The sequence below is a fragment of the Myxine glutinosa genome, chromosome 10 (genome assembly GCF_964187855.1).
Source record: "Myxine glutinosa chromosome 10, kmMyxGlut1.1, whole genome shotgun sequence".
Lineage (NCBI taxonomy): Eukaryota > Metazoa > Chordata > Myxini > Myxiniformes > Myxinidae > Myxine > Myxine glutinosa.
Window position 1 is genome coordinate 72895510 of NC_136270.1, and position 17392 is coordinate 72912901.

At 40.6% G+C, this 17392-nt stretch overlaps 1 protein-coding gene across 2 annotated transcripts in view; it reads left to right on the top strand.

Annotated features, from left to right (window-relative positions):
• LOC137434106 (uncharacterized) overlaps nucleotides 1-17392 on the top strand; it is a 51785-nt gene that overhangs the window by 26081 nt on the left and 8312 nt on the right. For both annotated transcript variants that reach the window (XR_013624754.1, XM_068126789.2), the window contains exons 2-5: nucleotides 854-988; nucleotides 4313-4380; nucleotides 8628-8711; nucleotides 14693-14769. Coding sequence is in view for 1 of the 2 variants with exons in the window: in XM_068126789.2 (XP_067982890.1) it covers nucleotides 864-988; nucleotides 4313-4380; nucleotides 8628-8711; nucleotides 14693-14769 (354 nt within the window). In the remaining variant the exon portion in view is untranslated. The remainder of the gene's footprint in view (nucleotides 1-853; nucleotides 989-4312; nucleotides 4381-8627; nucleotides 8712-14692; nucleotides 14770-17392) is intronic.

Here is a 17392-nt window from a genome sequence, read left to right on the forward strand (position 1 = left end):
GTATAATAAATCATATTTGTTCTTCCTACTCTGGTTTCCTCTCATCCGATCGCTTCCGTCCTGTCCCCAATTGATATACGTGGCACGATTCGGCCGACCATTGTAATCGGGTTTAGTCTTTCGTTAACGGCCCGAGTCGCAGCTCGCTTCGCTCGGCGCACTTGGGGACGACTAAGAAGAAGACCTTTTGTTGGTCGAAAGCTTGTCGAAAATTAAAGATCGACGTCCTGAAGCTATGTCCGCGTCTGATTTAATCTCCCGATTATTTATTTAATGCAAATGAGACGCCCTGATCGTACTGTGGAGTTTCTACTATTTCTCACAGTTATATATATATATATATATATATATATATATATATATATATATAAATAAAATGTGTATATATATATATATATATATATATATATATATATATATATGATTTATTGGGTGATTTGTTCACAGCCTCGCACGTTTCCTCTGGAGCAGGATGTGCTATTGTTATGGTGATATGTGCCTATCAGTGACAGATCAAGCTGGTCCTTATCTGTACTGTAATCTACATGCATATCCCTTCTAAACTGTGCATTGGTATAGCACGGCCGAAATTCAAACCCAGGAAAAACGGTTTATGGACAAGTGTGCCTACCTCCAGACCATCCTGGCAGACCATTGGCATCCTCTGCCTCCTCCTTTTGCCCCCTTCGCCCTTCCATCTTCCCACATCCACCTTTCTCTTCTCTCCCACTGACAGTGACAACCACTTCCTTCTTTGTTGAAGATTTTCATACCAATATCACTATATGCATGATGGTGCACTCTCAGAGTACCATACACCTACCCGCGCCCTCCTTATCATTCTGTGATGCAGGTAGCTGCAGATGGAGAAACTTTACAAACACAAGCATCGATCAACTGTGCTGGTACTGTTGCTGCTGGCAATTCCTTTACCATGCCCTGCAATACCTAGCACCATACGGTCTTCGCTCCACCAGGTGTCAAATGGGTACGTCTGCAAACCTTGGACCTTCCTCAGTCATATCACTTTTAAAAACAGCAATTCGATGAACCGATTAACCAACACTAATAACACCAGAAGTACTTGGTGGAGATGGGTAAAGGAAAGATGCTTTCAAAGGCCACAGTGTATCTTATCTTCCCCCATCCAAAACCTTGATTTCCCCCCCGTTAATACACCCCAAACCCACCTCCTTCAAATTCCAGTTTTCTTCCTGAAATTCGCTGTAGTGTCCATCTTGTTTATCCCATGTACCCCGCCCCAGCCCTCTCCCTTCCACAGATCTCCCGATATCTCTCTTCCCCACTGTTGTTGTGCTTCCCTCTCTTTCCCCCTCTTGTCTCCCGCTCCCTTTATTATATGTTCTATAAGTTAGCTCTTACACGAGCCTCAACTGAGTATAGTAGTACAAAAGAAAAGGCCTCAGTGTAAATACCTGAAACTTATTGGTCTATAATACTATATACTGTATGTCTATACGGTTGAACATTTCCACAATGCCTCATTGAATTACACTGCCAGGGTATTCAAATATTCAGGACTTCTGTCTCTCTCGTATCATTCTAGGAATTCCCAAGCAAAGCTGTTTGCTCTACAAACAGTCTGTAATTTCAGGAGTTAACACTGAATTATGATTTTTACAGAAATAGGTTTACTGACCTCATATCCACATACAAATGCTATATCGTCCTTTTTGCTGAGACATTGTCAATATGATGTTGGCAACTTACTGTAAAAAAAAAATTTTTTATTGGAAATACATTTTGGATGCAAAATTGAGGATTATGGAAGAGTCAGATGACAGAAGGTAAAAAGGTAACGTACTGATAGCCAGGCCATTGTTGGACACAACACACAAGGGAATGAACTACCAACAACTGTTTGCATGTTGAAAAATATGTAAACAAGAAGACGTCATGTGGAGCACGATACTTGCAAAATCGCCCCCCCCCCCCCCCTTGGTTTACCTTGAGTTGACCTTTGACCTTTTGACCTCAAAAATAGTTAGTTTCCCTATTTAGTGACTCAATGTGCAAATGCTGTTCAATTTTCAAGTCAATCGGATGAAAATTGAGGATTTTAAAAACTTGGCCTATGTTGACCTCAAAAATAGTTGGTCGTTGAATTCAGTGACCATATATGTAAATCCTCTTAGAATTTAAAGTCAATCAAATGAAAGTTGGTGATTTTGGAAATTTGGCGTATGTTGACCTTTTGGTTTGTGTTTACCTAAAATATAACTTGAATTCAGTGACCAGATATGCAAGTCCTCTTCAAATTTCAAGTCAATTGGATGAAAATCGAGGATTTTAGAAATTCGGCCTATGTTGACCTTTTGGCCTATTTTGACCTCAAATATACTTGGTGGTTGAATTAAGTGACCAGATGTGCAAGTCCTCTTGAAATTTCAAGTCAATCGGATGAAAATCGAGGATTTTAGAAATTCGGCCTATGTTGACCTTTTGGCCTATTTTGACCTCAAATATACTTGGTGGTTGAATTAAGTGACCAGATGTGCAAGTCCTCTTCAAATTTCAAGTCAATCGGATGAAAATTGAGGATTTTAGAAATTTTGCCTATGTTGACCTTTTGATCAATGTTGACCTCAAATATACTTGGTGGTTGAATTCAGTGACCAGATATGCAAGTCCTCTTCAAATTTCAAGTCAATCGGATGAAAATTGAGGATTTTAGAAATTTGGCAATGTTGGTGACCTTTGGCCTATGTTGACCTTTTGACCCCAAAAACAATAGGCTTCTCAATTGGAACGACCTATTCAACTTGGTGAAGTTTCGTGACGATCGGTTTAGAATTGTGACCTGTAGGCCAGTGACAAACAGACAGACAGACAGAACCACAAACGCAACCGACCAATATACTTGAAAAATCTTCGATTTTGCAAGTAATAATTAAGAACAAACCGCAGAATTCTGAATAAATTAACATCTGCGGAGTATGAACTTGTGTTTCTCTTTCATGAATGAGTCATGTACAGATTTTAGTATTTTAAATACGAGTATTTGTTTGTACATGTCCTTTCATGTAACTATGACTCTTCCGTCCTTTCCTATCAAATGCCATTCCATCATCCAACCTTAACAAGTGTATCCACTAGTGTGGAATATCCTATAGTTTTGGTCTTTATCTGATAATCGCAAAATGTACCATATTGTTAACAAGGAGAGACAGGAGGGAAGGAAACACACTAACTTGCAACTTGTAAGTAAGAAAGTTGAGTTAGATGAGGTTAATGAACGATGACATAAGATTGTGATGCACGCTCACATTAAGCCTTGGAGGAAAGAGTGCCAGCTTTACCATGTGCTTGACCCAGAAGAGGTTAGGGCTCATGGTGAGGCCGAGAAGTTTAAGAGACCGAACCCATTCCAGTGGTTCACCATGGACATAGACAAGTAGTGTCATTTGATGATCCTTCCAGTGACAGGATGAGACTGAAATTTTCCAGGATTGGAAAACGTTCCATTTATCAGATCAGCATCTAATACATTCCAGATTGGCAGACAGTGACACAACTTCTATCAGCCTTGTGTCTGTTTCGTCTCTCTCTCTCTAACTCTGTTGTGGCCCTGGTTTCACAAAGGTGGAAGCACACCATCTTGGGAGATTGATCGGTGAGCCTGTTCGAGAGAACTGTACGGGCTATGACAACAACAACTTATATCTGCTTGTTAGTGGGATGAGGTATACTGTACAACACAATCTGTAGTCATATACCAAAAGGAAGAGAGGGTTTTCAGGACATTGAAGAGGTCGTTAATGCAGATGAGGAACAAGACTTGGCTCAAAGCTATCTTGGGGAACTCCTTCATCCACTGTGAGAGCAAAGGTGAGGACTCCATTGGTAGCGACGCATTTCACTGTGTGAGCTGAGGCATTCAGAAAGCCAGGTATGAAAGGCAGCCATGTTCCCACAATCTAAGTACCTATCAACTGTCCATTTTGCTACCACCTACCTTCCCTAACAACCATTTCCACCTCAACTGACTCTCGTTAATAATACCGTGTGATGTGTAATCTCCTGAAGAGTGTGCAAGCTATTGGGGAAAACGACTATATGTGTTATTGTCAAACAGAATTCAGCAACCTGCCTGCACAGCACTAGGATTTCCACTCGGTTCAACCACAGCTGCTTTACCCACTCATTACTCACCCTGATAATGTTAACCTTACGTGTTTTTTCAATCTATAGGGCAAGGCTAATGACAGAGAGCAGAACATGTTTGATGCCAATGAGAAGGGCCCTGCTTTGGTTTCCCTTCACTTTTTCCAACGCTGTTCCCTTGCTGCAGACCGAGTTTCTTCACTGGAGTGTTCTCTCTTTTTGCAAACACTGCACATCTTCCCGAAGCAGCAGATAGTAAGGGCCATTCTACTCTTTCCTTGTTACCGATGCTGGCATGCGTGCTCTCTCTCTATGCATAACATCTGCATGTGTTCCTCAAAGAACAGGTCCTGGATCGTAGTGTAAATATCAGTGTAGTCTTGTGTAAATGATGCTCCCTACCGGCTGTATGTTTAGTTTGAGGATGCTTTCCGCGATTCGGTTATCCTGTGGGTGTGTTTCTGTTAGGAGAAGGGTGCAACGTCGCAGGGGGACATATTTACTCATTTGTGAACATCTGTAAAACTGTCGCACTCAGGGTTGAGTTAATAGTAGAGGGAACTACATCTGAGTGCCACACTAAAGTAGGTAAAAATTTATCGGGTCGGGACGCCCCGAGGTAGAGAAGGGTGCAATGTTGCGGATATGGGATTTGCATCCATCCATATCCGCTTGTAAATATTCCCCTATTTCCTCAATACTTCCCAACTATCCCCAATCCCCCATTCCCTAGTCCCATTTTCTGTAAACAACACTCTGTAGACCCGACCTCCCCCTATTTCCCCCATTAAATGTCGCATCCAGGTCCACCGCATCTCACGTAGACAACTATAGGACATCTTGCTAGTTATTCTTAGTCTATGTCAGTTAAGGATTCGTTTCCATTAATTCTGATTTGGAATTTGTGAAAAGATAAACGGTAAAAAAAAACCTTCAATGAATTGTTTGAAAAAAACCTTTGGCATCAAGCTTTAAAACCAAAATGTCCCAATGCTAACCCTAATCCTAATAATCCCAGCCATAATAACCCTGTCTCTAACCATAACCATAACTCTTACCCTAACCATAAACCACCACGCCCCCCAAAACAAATGCAGAAACCAATTGAGGAGAAAAGGGAAAAGTTTTTTTTTTTAATCAAAAATATAAAGTACAAAGAGGAAAGAAAAAAAGTTAAAAATGGAAAAAAGGACAAAAAAAGAAATGTCAAAATACAGAAAGTTTCCAAAAAGCAAACAAAAAAGGATGACATAAAACTTTTAAAACAGTAGAAAAAGATTTTTTTTTTTTAAATATCGTACTTTAAAAAAGGACAATATTTTTTTTAAATAAAAAAACATTTAAAAAAGTAAAGATGTATGACATATTGGAAAAATAAATAATAATCTTACAATAGAGCAAACGTATATGGTTATGTCGTTATGTCGTTATGTTTATATGCGACGAAAACGTCTTCTTCTTCTTCAAATAAAATTACCACCCTCTTAATTAACCCTCTTAATTGCGTTAAGACTGCTGAGACCCCTCAGACCTTTGACAACCCTTTAATTCCCCCAAGACCCTTCAGACCACCAAGACCCATGAAGACCCAAAACATCCCGAAGACTCAAAACATCCCTAAGACCAAAAACACCCCGAAGACCCAAAACATCCCCAAAGACCCAAACCACCCCGAAGACCCAAAATACACCGAAGACACAAAACACACCAAAGACCCAAAACACCCCAAACACCCAAAACACCCCGAATATCCAAAACACCCCGAATACCCAAAACACCCCGAAGACCCAAAACACCCTGAAGACCCAAAACACCCCGAAGACCCAAAAGACCCCAAAGACCAAAAAGACCCCGAAGACCAAAAATACCCCAACGACCCAAAATACCCCGAAGATCAAAAAGACCCCGAAGACCCAAAAGACCCCGAATACCAGAAATACCCTGAAGACCCAAAAAGACCCAAAGACCTTAAAGACCAAAAAGAACCAAAAGACCCTTAAGACCCAAAAGCCCCTGAAGACCCCAAAGACCTAAAAGACACCGAAGACCATTAAGACCCAAAAGCCTCTGAAGACACCAAAGACCCAAAAGACCCTGAAGACCGCAAAACACCTCAAAGACCCAAAACACCCTTAAAGGTCCAGAGGATCCAAAACACCATGAAGACCCAAATGACACCGAAATGGTCAAAGATGCCTACCCCTCTGAAACGACGTGTGGTGAGGCACGCGGAGCGTGCCGAGTCACGCTAGTAACAATAATAACTGGAAGGGCACTCAGTAGAGTGCATACCTTCGCCAGGATGAACAGTTTATATTTTGTATCCCCCTAATAGGCCGGATCTGGATTTGGAGCTGAACCAAAATCGAATCGGCTTGTTCTTGTCACCTACCCAACTCACCCCAAGTTTAGTCATAACGCCGATGGGTTGCAACCGTCCATAACTTTTTCCATAACTTTTTACTCGTCCTTAACTTTTTGAGATATCGTGCTATCTATCGGTTTTAGCACTATCTCTCAATGGTGAAGAATCACTTTAAAATTAAATAATTCTCGTATCCGAATCCAGATTCAGATCTTCAACAAAATCGAGTAGATTAGTCCTTGTCACGCACAAAACCTCTCCACCAAGTTTCGTCCAAATCCGTCCATAACTTTTTGAGATATCCTGCTATATTTTGGCCTATCTGTATCGTTTTTGGCCCTATCTCCCAATGGTAAAGAATCACTTAAAAATTATACTAGCCGGATCCGAATCCAGATCTTCACCAAAATCTAATCACTTCGTCGTTGTCACATACACCACCTCTCTGCCAAATTTCATCTGAATCTGTCAACAACTTTTTGAGGTATCTTGTTGACAGACAAACAAACAGACAAACAAATAGACAAACAAACAGACAAACAGACAGACAAACAAACAGACAAACAGACAGCCAAACAGACAGACAAACACACAAACAAACAAACAAACAGACAAACAGACAGACAGACAGGGGTGAAAACATAACCTCCATCCACTTTTGGTGGCGGAGGTAATAAAAAAGAGGAAACAAGTTTTAAACTAGAACAATGCGACTGTGTCGCCAATATGCCTCTGCATAGTCCCACAACGGGTAGATGCCATCACTCTGTATATGTATGGGTAGGGGATCACGTTTGTGAAGTTTCGTGTTGATCGGATAAGGATCGTTTTTCCATCCAAGATGGCTGCCAAACCACGTGACTTATGACATCATCATTTTCAAACTATATGCAACAGTGCTGTTCGATGATATTTGTAAAATTTCGCATCGATAGGGTGAGCGGTTTCAGATTATAGTTATTTTATATTTTCCTTCAATCCAATATGGCTGCCAAACCATGTGACCTATGATGTCATAAATTTAATATTTCAATACAAATGGGTCATACATAGATCATGTGCATGCAATTTCAGATTTTTAGGATAAGGAATTCGATTAAAACATTTTTTGCTCCAAGTCTAAGCCATACTGTCAGCCCAATAACGCTAATATAAAGTTAAAAGAGTGAAAAAATAAAGGGCAAAGAAAAGTTTTTAAAAAATTTCAGGAAACAAAAAAGTAAAAATAGGTAATAAAACTAAGTAAGCAAGGCTTCATTTTAACAGAATGTAAGGCGCATAGTTGAGCTGCCACACACACACACACACACACACACACACACACACACACACACACACACACACACATCCCACTCGCGTGGACATACAGACAAATACACGAGACACAACACAGGACTGTTAGATGGGACAAATGCAACAATTTGGATCTTGTCTTAAATAAAAGGAAAAAAAGATCAAAATAAAACGTTTCTATAAAAAAACAAAAAATAAAGAGAAAAAAAGGTAAATCCAAGAGGAGGGAGGGAGGAAAGCGCTTGGGAAAAATAGATTTTGAAGAAATATAAAAATGGACAATCCTAACACTCATCAGTCAGCCATCACCTTAATAAAGAGTTTTAAAAGTTTATAAAAAAATAAGAGGAAAGAGAAGTTTAAAAAACTTTAAAGCACAAATATGTAAAAGAGGGAAATAAAAAGCATTTTAAAGAAATACAAAAAAGCATGTAAGAACTTTAGACGAAACCCTAGTAATCCGAATAACCCTAACCCCAACCTTAATGTGTGTGTGTGTGTGTGTGTGTGTGTGTGTGTGTGTGTGTGTGTGTGTGTGTGTGTGTGTGTGTGTGCGCGCGTGTGTATGTGTGTGTGTGTGTGTGTGTGTGTGTGTGTGTGTGTGTGTGTGTGTATAAATCGATCACAAATCACCAAAATCCTTCCTTTAGACATCCAATATATGTTGTCGTTTATTACTAAAATCAAGTTACGTATAGAGTGTGGTAGAATTTGATTTACACATCCTTTCAATGTTACTTTAATGCATTTGGAATAGCTATTAGTATTCAATAAATGATTACAATTTATGTGATTAACAAGTTTATCGACTAAAACCACATGTAATCTGGATGTGTTTGTGCAGGTGTGACCCTGACTGTAGCATGCAGGTACAACAACCCCCATCCCATCTATCCTGTGGCCCTGGTTTCCAGCTCACAGCCAGCCGGTATGGCCTGCATGTTCTGGCGAAACGCAATCAAGTATTGGAAGTTTTTCTGATATTATCTACCTTGGAGTGGAATTATATGTAACTCATTTAGTAATGGGAATTTCCTTCATTTAGTGTATATTTCAGGTGTCATGGCTTTGAAATCTCAGAGGAGTCGGTTATCATGAAACTTGGATTGAGGAATGCATGAATTAATTTGTTAATGAAAGCATGTATGAACAAAAAACATTAAGAATCATGAATGAAAGACATATTGAAACAAATAAAAAAATAATTGGATACTGACATGCATAATGCCAGTACGAGACTCAGTAAAATAATGGCTTGGGCATCCGCTCTGAGAGTGGAGGGTTGGCAGTTCAATTCCAAACCTGGCTGAGTCATACCAAAAACTTTAAAATGGCAGGTGCTGCTTCATCGCTTCACTTCCAGCATTTAAAGGACAGAGCATGGACAACACCTATTGGTTGGCATCTGCGGGTGGAGGGAATTTTTCCCGGATTGCCTTGCTGATTGCATAGCAAAATGCAACCCAAGCTCAGAAACTACAGTATATTTGTCTGACATCAGGTCTGTTGTTGTTTTGTGTACTTTCCTGCACATATGCGCATGATTTGTGTAGCAGCTCCTCCATGAGCTTTAAACCCTGATACATAAGAAGAAAAAAGCATAAAATGTCACAGCCCCCGTGGTTTTAGTAATTTTGCTGTATGGAGTTAAAGGCCATCAGTCGGCCATCTTTGGTCAGATTACAAAACAAAATCTTTTGCATATGTATACTCTCATGTTTTGTCTTTGTGCAAAGTTTGAACAAAATCGGTCCATGCATGTCGAGAAATGGTTGTGTATGTGTTTAAGTAACAAAATGGCCACCAGTCGGCCATCTTGAATCTGATCTGGAAAAAAACATGACGTGCACATGTAATCCAACATTCATTTTCTGTGTGACAAGTTTGAACAAGATCGGGAAATGCATGTCCAAGAAATGGTTGAGGACTTGGTCAATATTGGGTTTTTTACAACTAAAATGGCCTCCAGTCGGCCATATTTAATCGCATCATGAAACAGAATGACTTCCATATGTATACCGTCATCTATTGTCTTTGTGCCAAGTATGATCAAAATCGGTCCATACATCTCCGAGATATGGTTGTGGACAGAGGGACAGAGGGATGGAAGACACTCAGTCCATAAGCTTACATGGACTGAGTGCCTTGCTACATAAGCTTATGGACTGAGTGTCTTCCATCCCTCTGTCCGTCTGTCCACAACCATATCTCGGAGATGTATGGACCGATTTTGATCATACTTTGGACTAAGTCGGGGGCTACTATACCAAATTACATTGAACAACAAACCTTAGTTGTCCTGGTGCTTGGCAGATGTGATGCACTGACTTTTTGTAGGGGATGTTAAGATGGCTGCTCTATTGGTTAGCAATCACTTGCATGAACTAGAGATCTCTCAATCCCTTGCTAAAACAGTAGGATATTGTACTTATTACACAGATCACCAAAATCTTGAGGTTTCAGACTTCACAAGTATGGGAAGAGCTTTTGGATCTGTTTCTCTCTACCTTCATAGTAAGGGAAACATATGAAAATCTGTTAACTAAATTGTTACCAAAAACTTTCTTCACCAATATGTTTGTAAAGGTGTGTAATAACATGTGTTAAAATGTTGAAGGTCAACTCCCGTGGGAAACCCAGAAAAAAAGCTGTTGAATTCGGGTACCGAAAAATTATTTTCGAGAATTTTTATTTTTTTAAATCGGCCCTTAAGTAACTTATGAGGGGTCAAATAAGGGTTTTTCATGATTCTGAGTTGATTGTTAACATTTATATTTCACCACAGACACTCCTTTGTGGAAAAATAATTTCTAAATATATCTCATTTTCTACTTTGCAGGACATGGAGTCTAGCAATATGGATGAAGACGTTACTCCACCTGTGCTCAATTGCTTCATCTGTGCACGCTCGGATACACCAGCTGAAAGGCTCATACAGGCAACTCCAAAGGGATACTCAACTTTATTGAAACAAGCAGAAACTGTCGAAAATGTTACTGTTGTGGAACGTATGAAGGAGGCTCAAAAGGAAGGAAAACTGAGGTACCACCAGAAGTGTAAAAATGATCTGTACAACAACTTTGTTGCAACCACCAAGAAGTCAGCTCAAGCATCAAAGGCAGAGAAAGAGTCATCAAAGTTGAAGAGAAGACGCACTACTTGTGAGTTCAGTTCATCAACTGGCTGCAGTTCTAGAAGATCACAGTCGGTTGACCTCCTGTATAAGGATGTATGCATTCTTTGCAACCAACCAGCCCAGCTCTACAAAAATAATCCAGCACAAGCTAGAAAGAAATACAGAGTGCCAGATAATTTGACTGCAGATACACTGAAGGCAAGCTTGTTGAAGACAGCACGGAGTCGCGGGGATGACTGGGGCACTGAAGTCACTGGACGCCTGGAAGGGATCAACGACTTGGTAGCAGAAGAAACACTGTACCATTTGCGATGCAAACTTATGTTTGCGAGAGGTGACAGTTTGTCCAAGACTGATGAGGAAGGAAAAAGGAAGAGAGGACAGAGGAGTATTGATGAGGAGCGAGAGGCAGTTTTTATTGAATTCTGCGAATGGTTAGACTCAGAATTAGAGCATGGGGTAATGAACATGGACCAAGTCCATGAAAAGCTGCAGGAGTTTGATCAGTCACCAGAGAAGAGCCTTTCTTATTCAAAGCATTGGCTAAAGATAAAACTTCTAGAGAAATACGAAGACACCTTGTATTTCACAACACAGGAAAGAAGGGCAGATGTACTCTGTCTCAAAGATGGCACCGACAATATTCTGCGAGTGCATCATGCTAATCTTGACCATGGAGATGAGAAGACTCAGATCATAAAGACGGCACTCAAGTTCATATCCGATGATATTGCCTTGATTGATTTAGGTCCAAAGTCATACCCCACCACACACAGTATGACTGACATCGATAGTCAGCTGACACTTGTTCCTGCAAGCCTTCAGATGTTCTTGAGACCGATTGTCAAGACAGACGAAAGAGTTGCCGTTTGGGGGCAGAATTTTATTAAGGCCTGTCGACCTCGGTCTGGAGTATTGCCACACCAAATGGGGCTTGCCATACAACTTGATCATAGATTTGGGTCAAAATGGATGCTCAACAAGTTCCACTGGCTGGGATACACTGAGTCTTACACGGAGACACAAAACTACAAATACTGCTTCCTTAATAGTAGGAGTGGAGATGATGTTCCAGATACTTCTGGCACTCTTGACACCATTGTGGAGGAAACCGATGAACAGATCAATGATGAGGTTGCGGTTGATGCTGCGCTTGAGGTTCAATCAGTGATGACAGCCAAAGTGCCAGCCAGTGAAAGTGAATTGTCAAGTAATGATCAGGTGGTCTTTATGGAGGTTGGGGAAACATACAATGCAGTCACTCAGTTTGTTGGAGACAATATAGATTTAAACATTGTCTCTATTCACGGAAACACTCCCTTTCACTCAATGGGTTGGATCGAAGTCACCTCTCCGGCACCACCTTTGCCAGATCCACAGACAACAGCAGCTTTCCCCCGGGTGAAGTTGAAGGCACTCGACAAAGCTAAGATCCTGAGAGGAACTGAAGTAAAGATTATTCCATTTACGAACAGGAAACAGATAGGAACGAACGCGATCATGTTTCTCCCCCTCGCTGAGCTTTCCTCCTCCCTGGCTCATGATCAGCCACTCCTCACTCCAGGTGACACACTCTGGGCAGCGGGGTGGGTGATCAAAGCCAACGATCCTGAGTTCCCACACTCCAACTGGAATGGCTGGAGCCAACTGAGCCAGTTCCAACACTGGACCCCACGGCTCCTGCGGAGCTATTGCAGTTCACGAGCTGTAATTGTCATGGAGATTGCAGCAACCGGCGATGCAGCTGCAAGAAGAATGGGGTCACGTGCATCTCGGCCTGTGGAGTCTGTAATGGCATTACATGCAGAAACTGCAGTCATGATGTTGTTGAGTCTGAAGAAGACATAGACAATGACTGTTGAAACTTCTGACATTGTGAATGAGAAATAACTCTTGAGTATTATATATGTATGTGAAATAAAAGCTACTTTGTGTGTAAATGTAAAAGTGAAAATATAAATGTTAACAATCAACTCAGAATCATGAAAGACCCTTATTTGACCCCTCATAAGTTACTTAAGGGCCGATTAAAAAAAATAAAAATTCTCGAAAATAATTTTTCGGTACCCGAATTCAACAGCTTTTTTTCTGGGTTTCCCACAGGAGTTGAACTTCAACATTTTAACACATGTTATTACACACCTTTACAAACATATTGGTGAAGAAATTTTTTGGTAACAATTTAGTTAACAGATTTGTGAAATATCTCATAAAATGCCCTTACTATCAGCCTTCTCTTTTGCAGCGATCTGCTCTAATCAAATGCATTTGTTCTTGCAAGGAGCTAATTGGCCTCATCAGAAACAAATGATTAGCCATCATCAAATAGTTGTCTACACAAGATTCCACCTGGGCTTCTCTCGCAAGATTAGCACCACCAACACTATGGTGAGAACGAACTGTATCCTACATCTGGCACCTTGCTACAGCTATTTCACTTTCAGACTGGGAAGTCATTGATACTTTGGAACCCAGGGGGATTTCTGTAGCGGACACAACTCCTCCTGTCCATGTAATGGATAAACGATGTCCACCCCTCCTAATGTCCGTGTCAAAAGCCACCATTCCTACGAGCCCTTGTTTTGTGTCCTCAACTTTGTGGATCTGTCTTTATATTCTTTTTAGCATTTTGACAGGCTATCGGCACTAATATAGGAAGGAAATATTGCCGCACACCACCATTCTTCTTCATCGCTCTGCCACATGCGTCGGGGGACGGAACTCTGACCATCAACCGAGCCCCTCATCAAATATTGAGTGAGAGGAGAGGTGCGCAGCACATCATTGGTAACGCACGAGCCCAAGGCAATAAAAGGTGGGGGCGATGGGCAGAAGGTGGAGTCGTCTGGAATCACCCTCGAGGAAGCTGCACTTTTTGCCCGCTCCTGTATGGCCGGAGCCATGCTCTCTCTTCTCCTCACGATCCCAGAGTCATGAGATGAAGTGTCTGCTCTCCCTGCCTGAGCAGGCTGCGAATGCCTTCAAATCCTGCGGTATTATACCAAGAGTATTTCTTCTGTCTTCTGACTTCCCTCTGTCTGCTCTACCTAGGTGTGATTGGGCCCGATAAAGCATAGATAATTGAGGATTCCCATTCGTTGTTGGTTTCATGGGTGCGTATTCGGTTGTGGGTTAAAGAGTATTGTTTGTTGTATAATTTATGTTATTGATTCGTATACATTCCCTCCCCGTGACCATTTAGGTTGTGGTGACCACTCTGGTAATTAAGAAAGCCCTTTGAAGGTTAATTAGCTATGGCTATTAACGACACAAATCCAGACCATACTGACCATCTCATCAGTTCACTTGGAGGTAATTAGAGATGAGGCACATGATACCAATTAGCTTAACGCTTGGCTGATTTGACGGTCCCACCGGTACAGTACCAAAGTCCAAAGACCAAAGTCCGACCCAGGACGGCTGAACTAGCTGTCCGTTACGGTTACGTTGAAGCAAACTGCCGGATTCGTGTATCGTACAACTGGAGCGAACCCACACAGCTACAACAATATAAAGTAAATTAAATAAACAAATGAAACAGATATCTATATAGAGCCAACACCTGTGACTTTTGTGGTGTCAATGGCGTTATTTATTATTAGGTAATGGAAAGGTAGCTTTCCATATTCACAGTGGAACTACGTGCATCTAATTGGTCAGAGTGATTGGGATCACTTGAATCACATGATGTGTGTTTGTTCCTGTTTTGGACTATTTACTGCAGTCAAATGATGATAATTCCTGTGATTCTGAGTTACCTGCTTGCCTCACAGGCCAACAGGTTGAAGGTTACTTGGTGCAGGAAGGAAAAGCAATTTTGATTGGAAAACAGGACACACACTTGGATGAGGTAAGGAAAACATCTTTGCTCCATGAGCCCCAAACAAAATTGATTAATTTAAGAAATTGATTCAAAGCTATATCATTAGTACAGTGGTATTCCATATGTAGGGATGGCATGGAGGAGGAGGGAGAGAAATGGCCACCCATTCAAATGTGTACAAAATTATACACTTGGAAACCACTATAGAGTGAAGTCATAAGCATTTAAGAGCCATACATTTGATTCTCTAACGCTTTCATAACGAACAAGAATGAAAAATACACCAAAATACATTGGTAATATGAAAAGGATTGATTTATTACTTGGCAAAAAAAAAGACCAAAAGGTCAACATAGGCCAAAGGTCAACCACCTTTTTCAAATTTCTAAAATCCTCAATTTTCATCCGATTGATTTGAAATTTGAAAAGGATTTACATATCGGCGAACTGAATTCAACCACCAACTATTTTTGAGATCAACATAGGCCAAAAGGTCAACATAGGCCAAAGGTCAACCACTTTTTTTCAAGTTTCTAAAATCCTCAATTTTCATCTGATTCACTTGAAATTTGAATGGGATTTTCATATCAGCGAACTGAATTCAACCACCAACTATTTTTCAGATCACTATAGACCAAAGGGTCAACATAGGCCAAAGGTCAACAACCATTTCAAATTTCTAAAATCCTCAATGTTCATCCGATTGACTTGAAATTTGAAAAGGATTTACATATCGGCGAACTGAATTCAACCACCAACTATTTTTGAGATCAACATAGGCCAAAAGGTCAACATTGGCCAAAGGTCAACCACTTTTTTTCAAGTTTCTAAAATCCTCAATTTTCATCTGATTCACTTGAAATTTGAATGGGATTTTCATATCAGCGAACTGAATTCAACCACCAACTATTTTTCAGATCACTATAGACCAAAGGGTCAACATAGGCCAGAGGTCAACAACAATTTCAAATTTCTAAAATCCTTAATTTTCATCTGATTGACATGAAATTTGAATAGGATTTTCATATCGGCTAACTGAATTCAAACACCAACTATTTTTGAAATCAGCATAAGCCAAAAGGTAAACATAGGCCAAAGGGCAACAACAATTTCGAATTTCTACAATCCTCAATTTTCATCTGATTCACATGAAATTTGAATGGGATTTTCATATCAGCGAACTGAATTCAACCACCAACTATTTTTCAGATCACTATAGACCAAAGGGTCAACATAGGCCAAAGGTCAACAACCATTTCAAATTTCTAAAATCCTCAATTTTCATCTGATTCACATGAAATTTGAATAGGATTTACATATCGGCGAACTGAATTGAACCACCAACTATTTTTGAGATCAACATAGGCCAAAAGGTCAACATAGGCCAAAGGTCAACCACTTTTTTCTAATTTCTAAAATCCTCAATTTTCATCCGATTGACTTGAAATTTGAATCGGATATACATGTCGGCGAATTGAATTCAACCATCAACTATTTTTGAGATCAGCATAGGCCAAAAGGTCAACATAGGCCAAAGGTCAACAACCATTTCAAATTTCTAAAATCCTCAATTTTTATCCGATTGACTTGAAATTTGAATAGGATTTACATATCATAAAAACATTGCCTCAAACAGGGAACCATGATTGCCATGGGGCCCGCAAGGCTAACCCTCGCTCTAGCGGGGAAAATGGCCTCAAAACAATCATTCATTCATTCATTCATATCGGCTTACTGAATTCAACCACCAACTATTTTTGAGGTCAAAATAGATCACAAGACCAACATAGGCCTAAGGTCAACCGCTTTTTTCAAATTTCTAAAAGGCTCAATTTTCATCCGATTGACTTGAAATTTGAATAATATTTTCATATCAGCCAACTGAATTCAACCACCTACTATTTTTGAGGTTAAAAGGATTCTCTACTGAGTGCCATTCCACTTTGTTCTGTTTTGCCAAGTGTTGCTCTACGAGTGATTTTTCATTTTTATTGTCAGTCACTCTGTTTACCCAGTTCGAATGTGATGGGTCGCGTCAAAGCAACCGCGACAGTCACCCGTTTTGAAGACTCGCTGCCAGATCCTCGCGTCCAAAGCCGCGTTGCCGTACAGATTAGGGTTCCCAAATCGAGCGAGTACCGCACCAATAGGTGTCGCATGCCTTGGTCTATCACATTGATAGGCCGAGAAAACCTCAAGGGTTCATGACGTGATCATCTAGCGGCGTGGACCACAACCGATCGCCCTTAACAGGACTTATTCAAACCACCAAAGAAGCCACCATGACAACCAGAATTCACCTGAAACCAAATATATTTGGAAAGCAATTTTTCCTGAACCAAACATTACCTAAGACCTTGCAACAATCCGGTTGTGGTTGGGGAGACTCCGCAGAGAGGAAACAATAATGGCGCAGAGAGGAACGGTGAAAATTTCATGTCAATCGGACCAACGGTGCAGAGAAGATCATATTTATTCTGTGCGGACAAGCAAACAGACAGACAGACAGACAGACAGACAAACAAACGGACTCAAATGCAATACCCTCTCCTCTGGCGAGGGTAATAATGACGAAACACGTCATTACAATGACGTTTTAGATGGAATTTTGATGGCATGATGCCCTGCCCCTTGCCCTAACTCTCTGTAT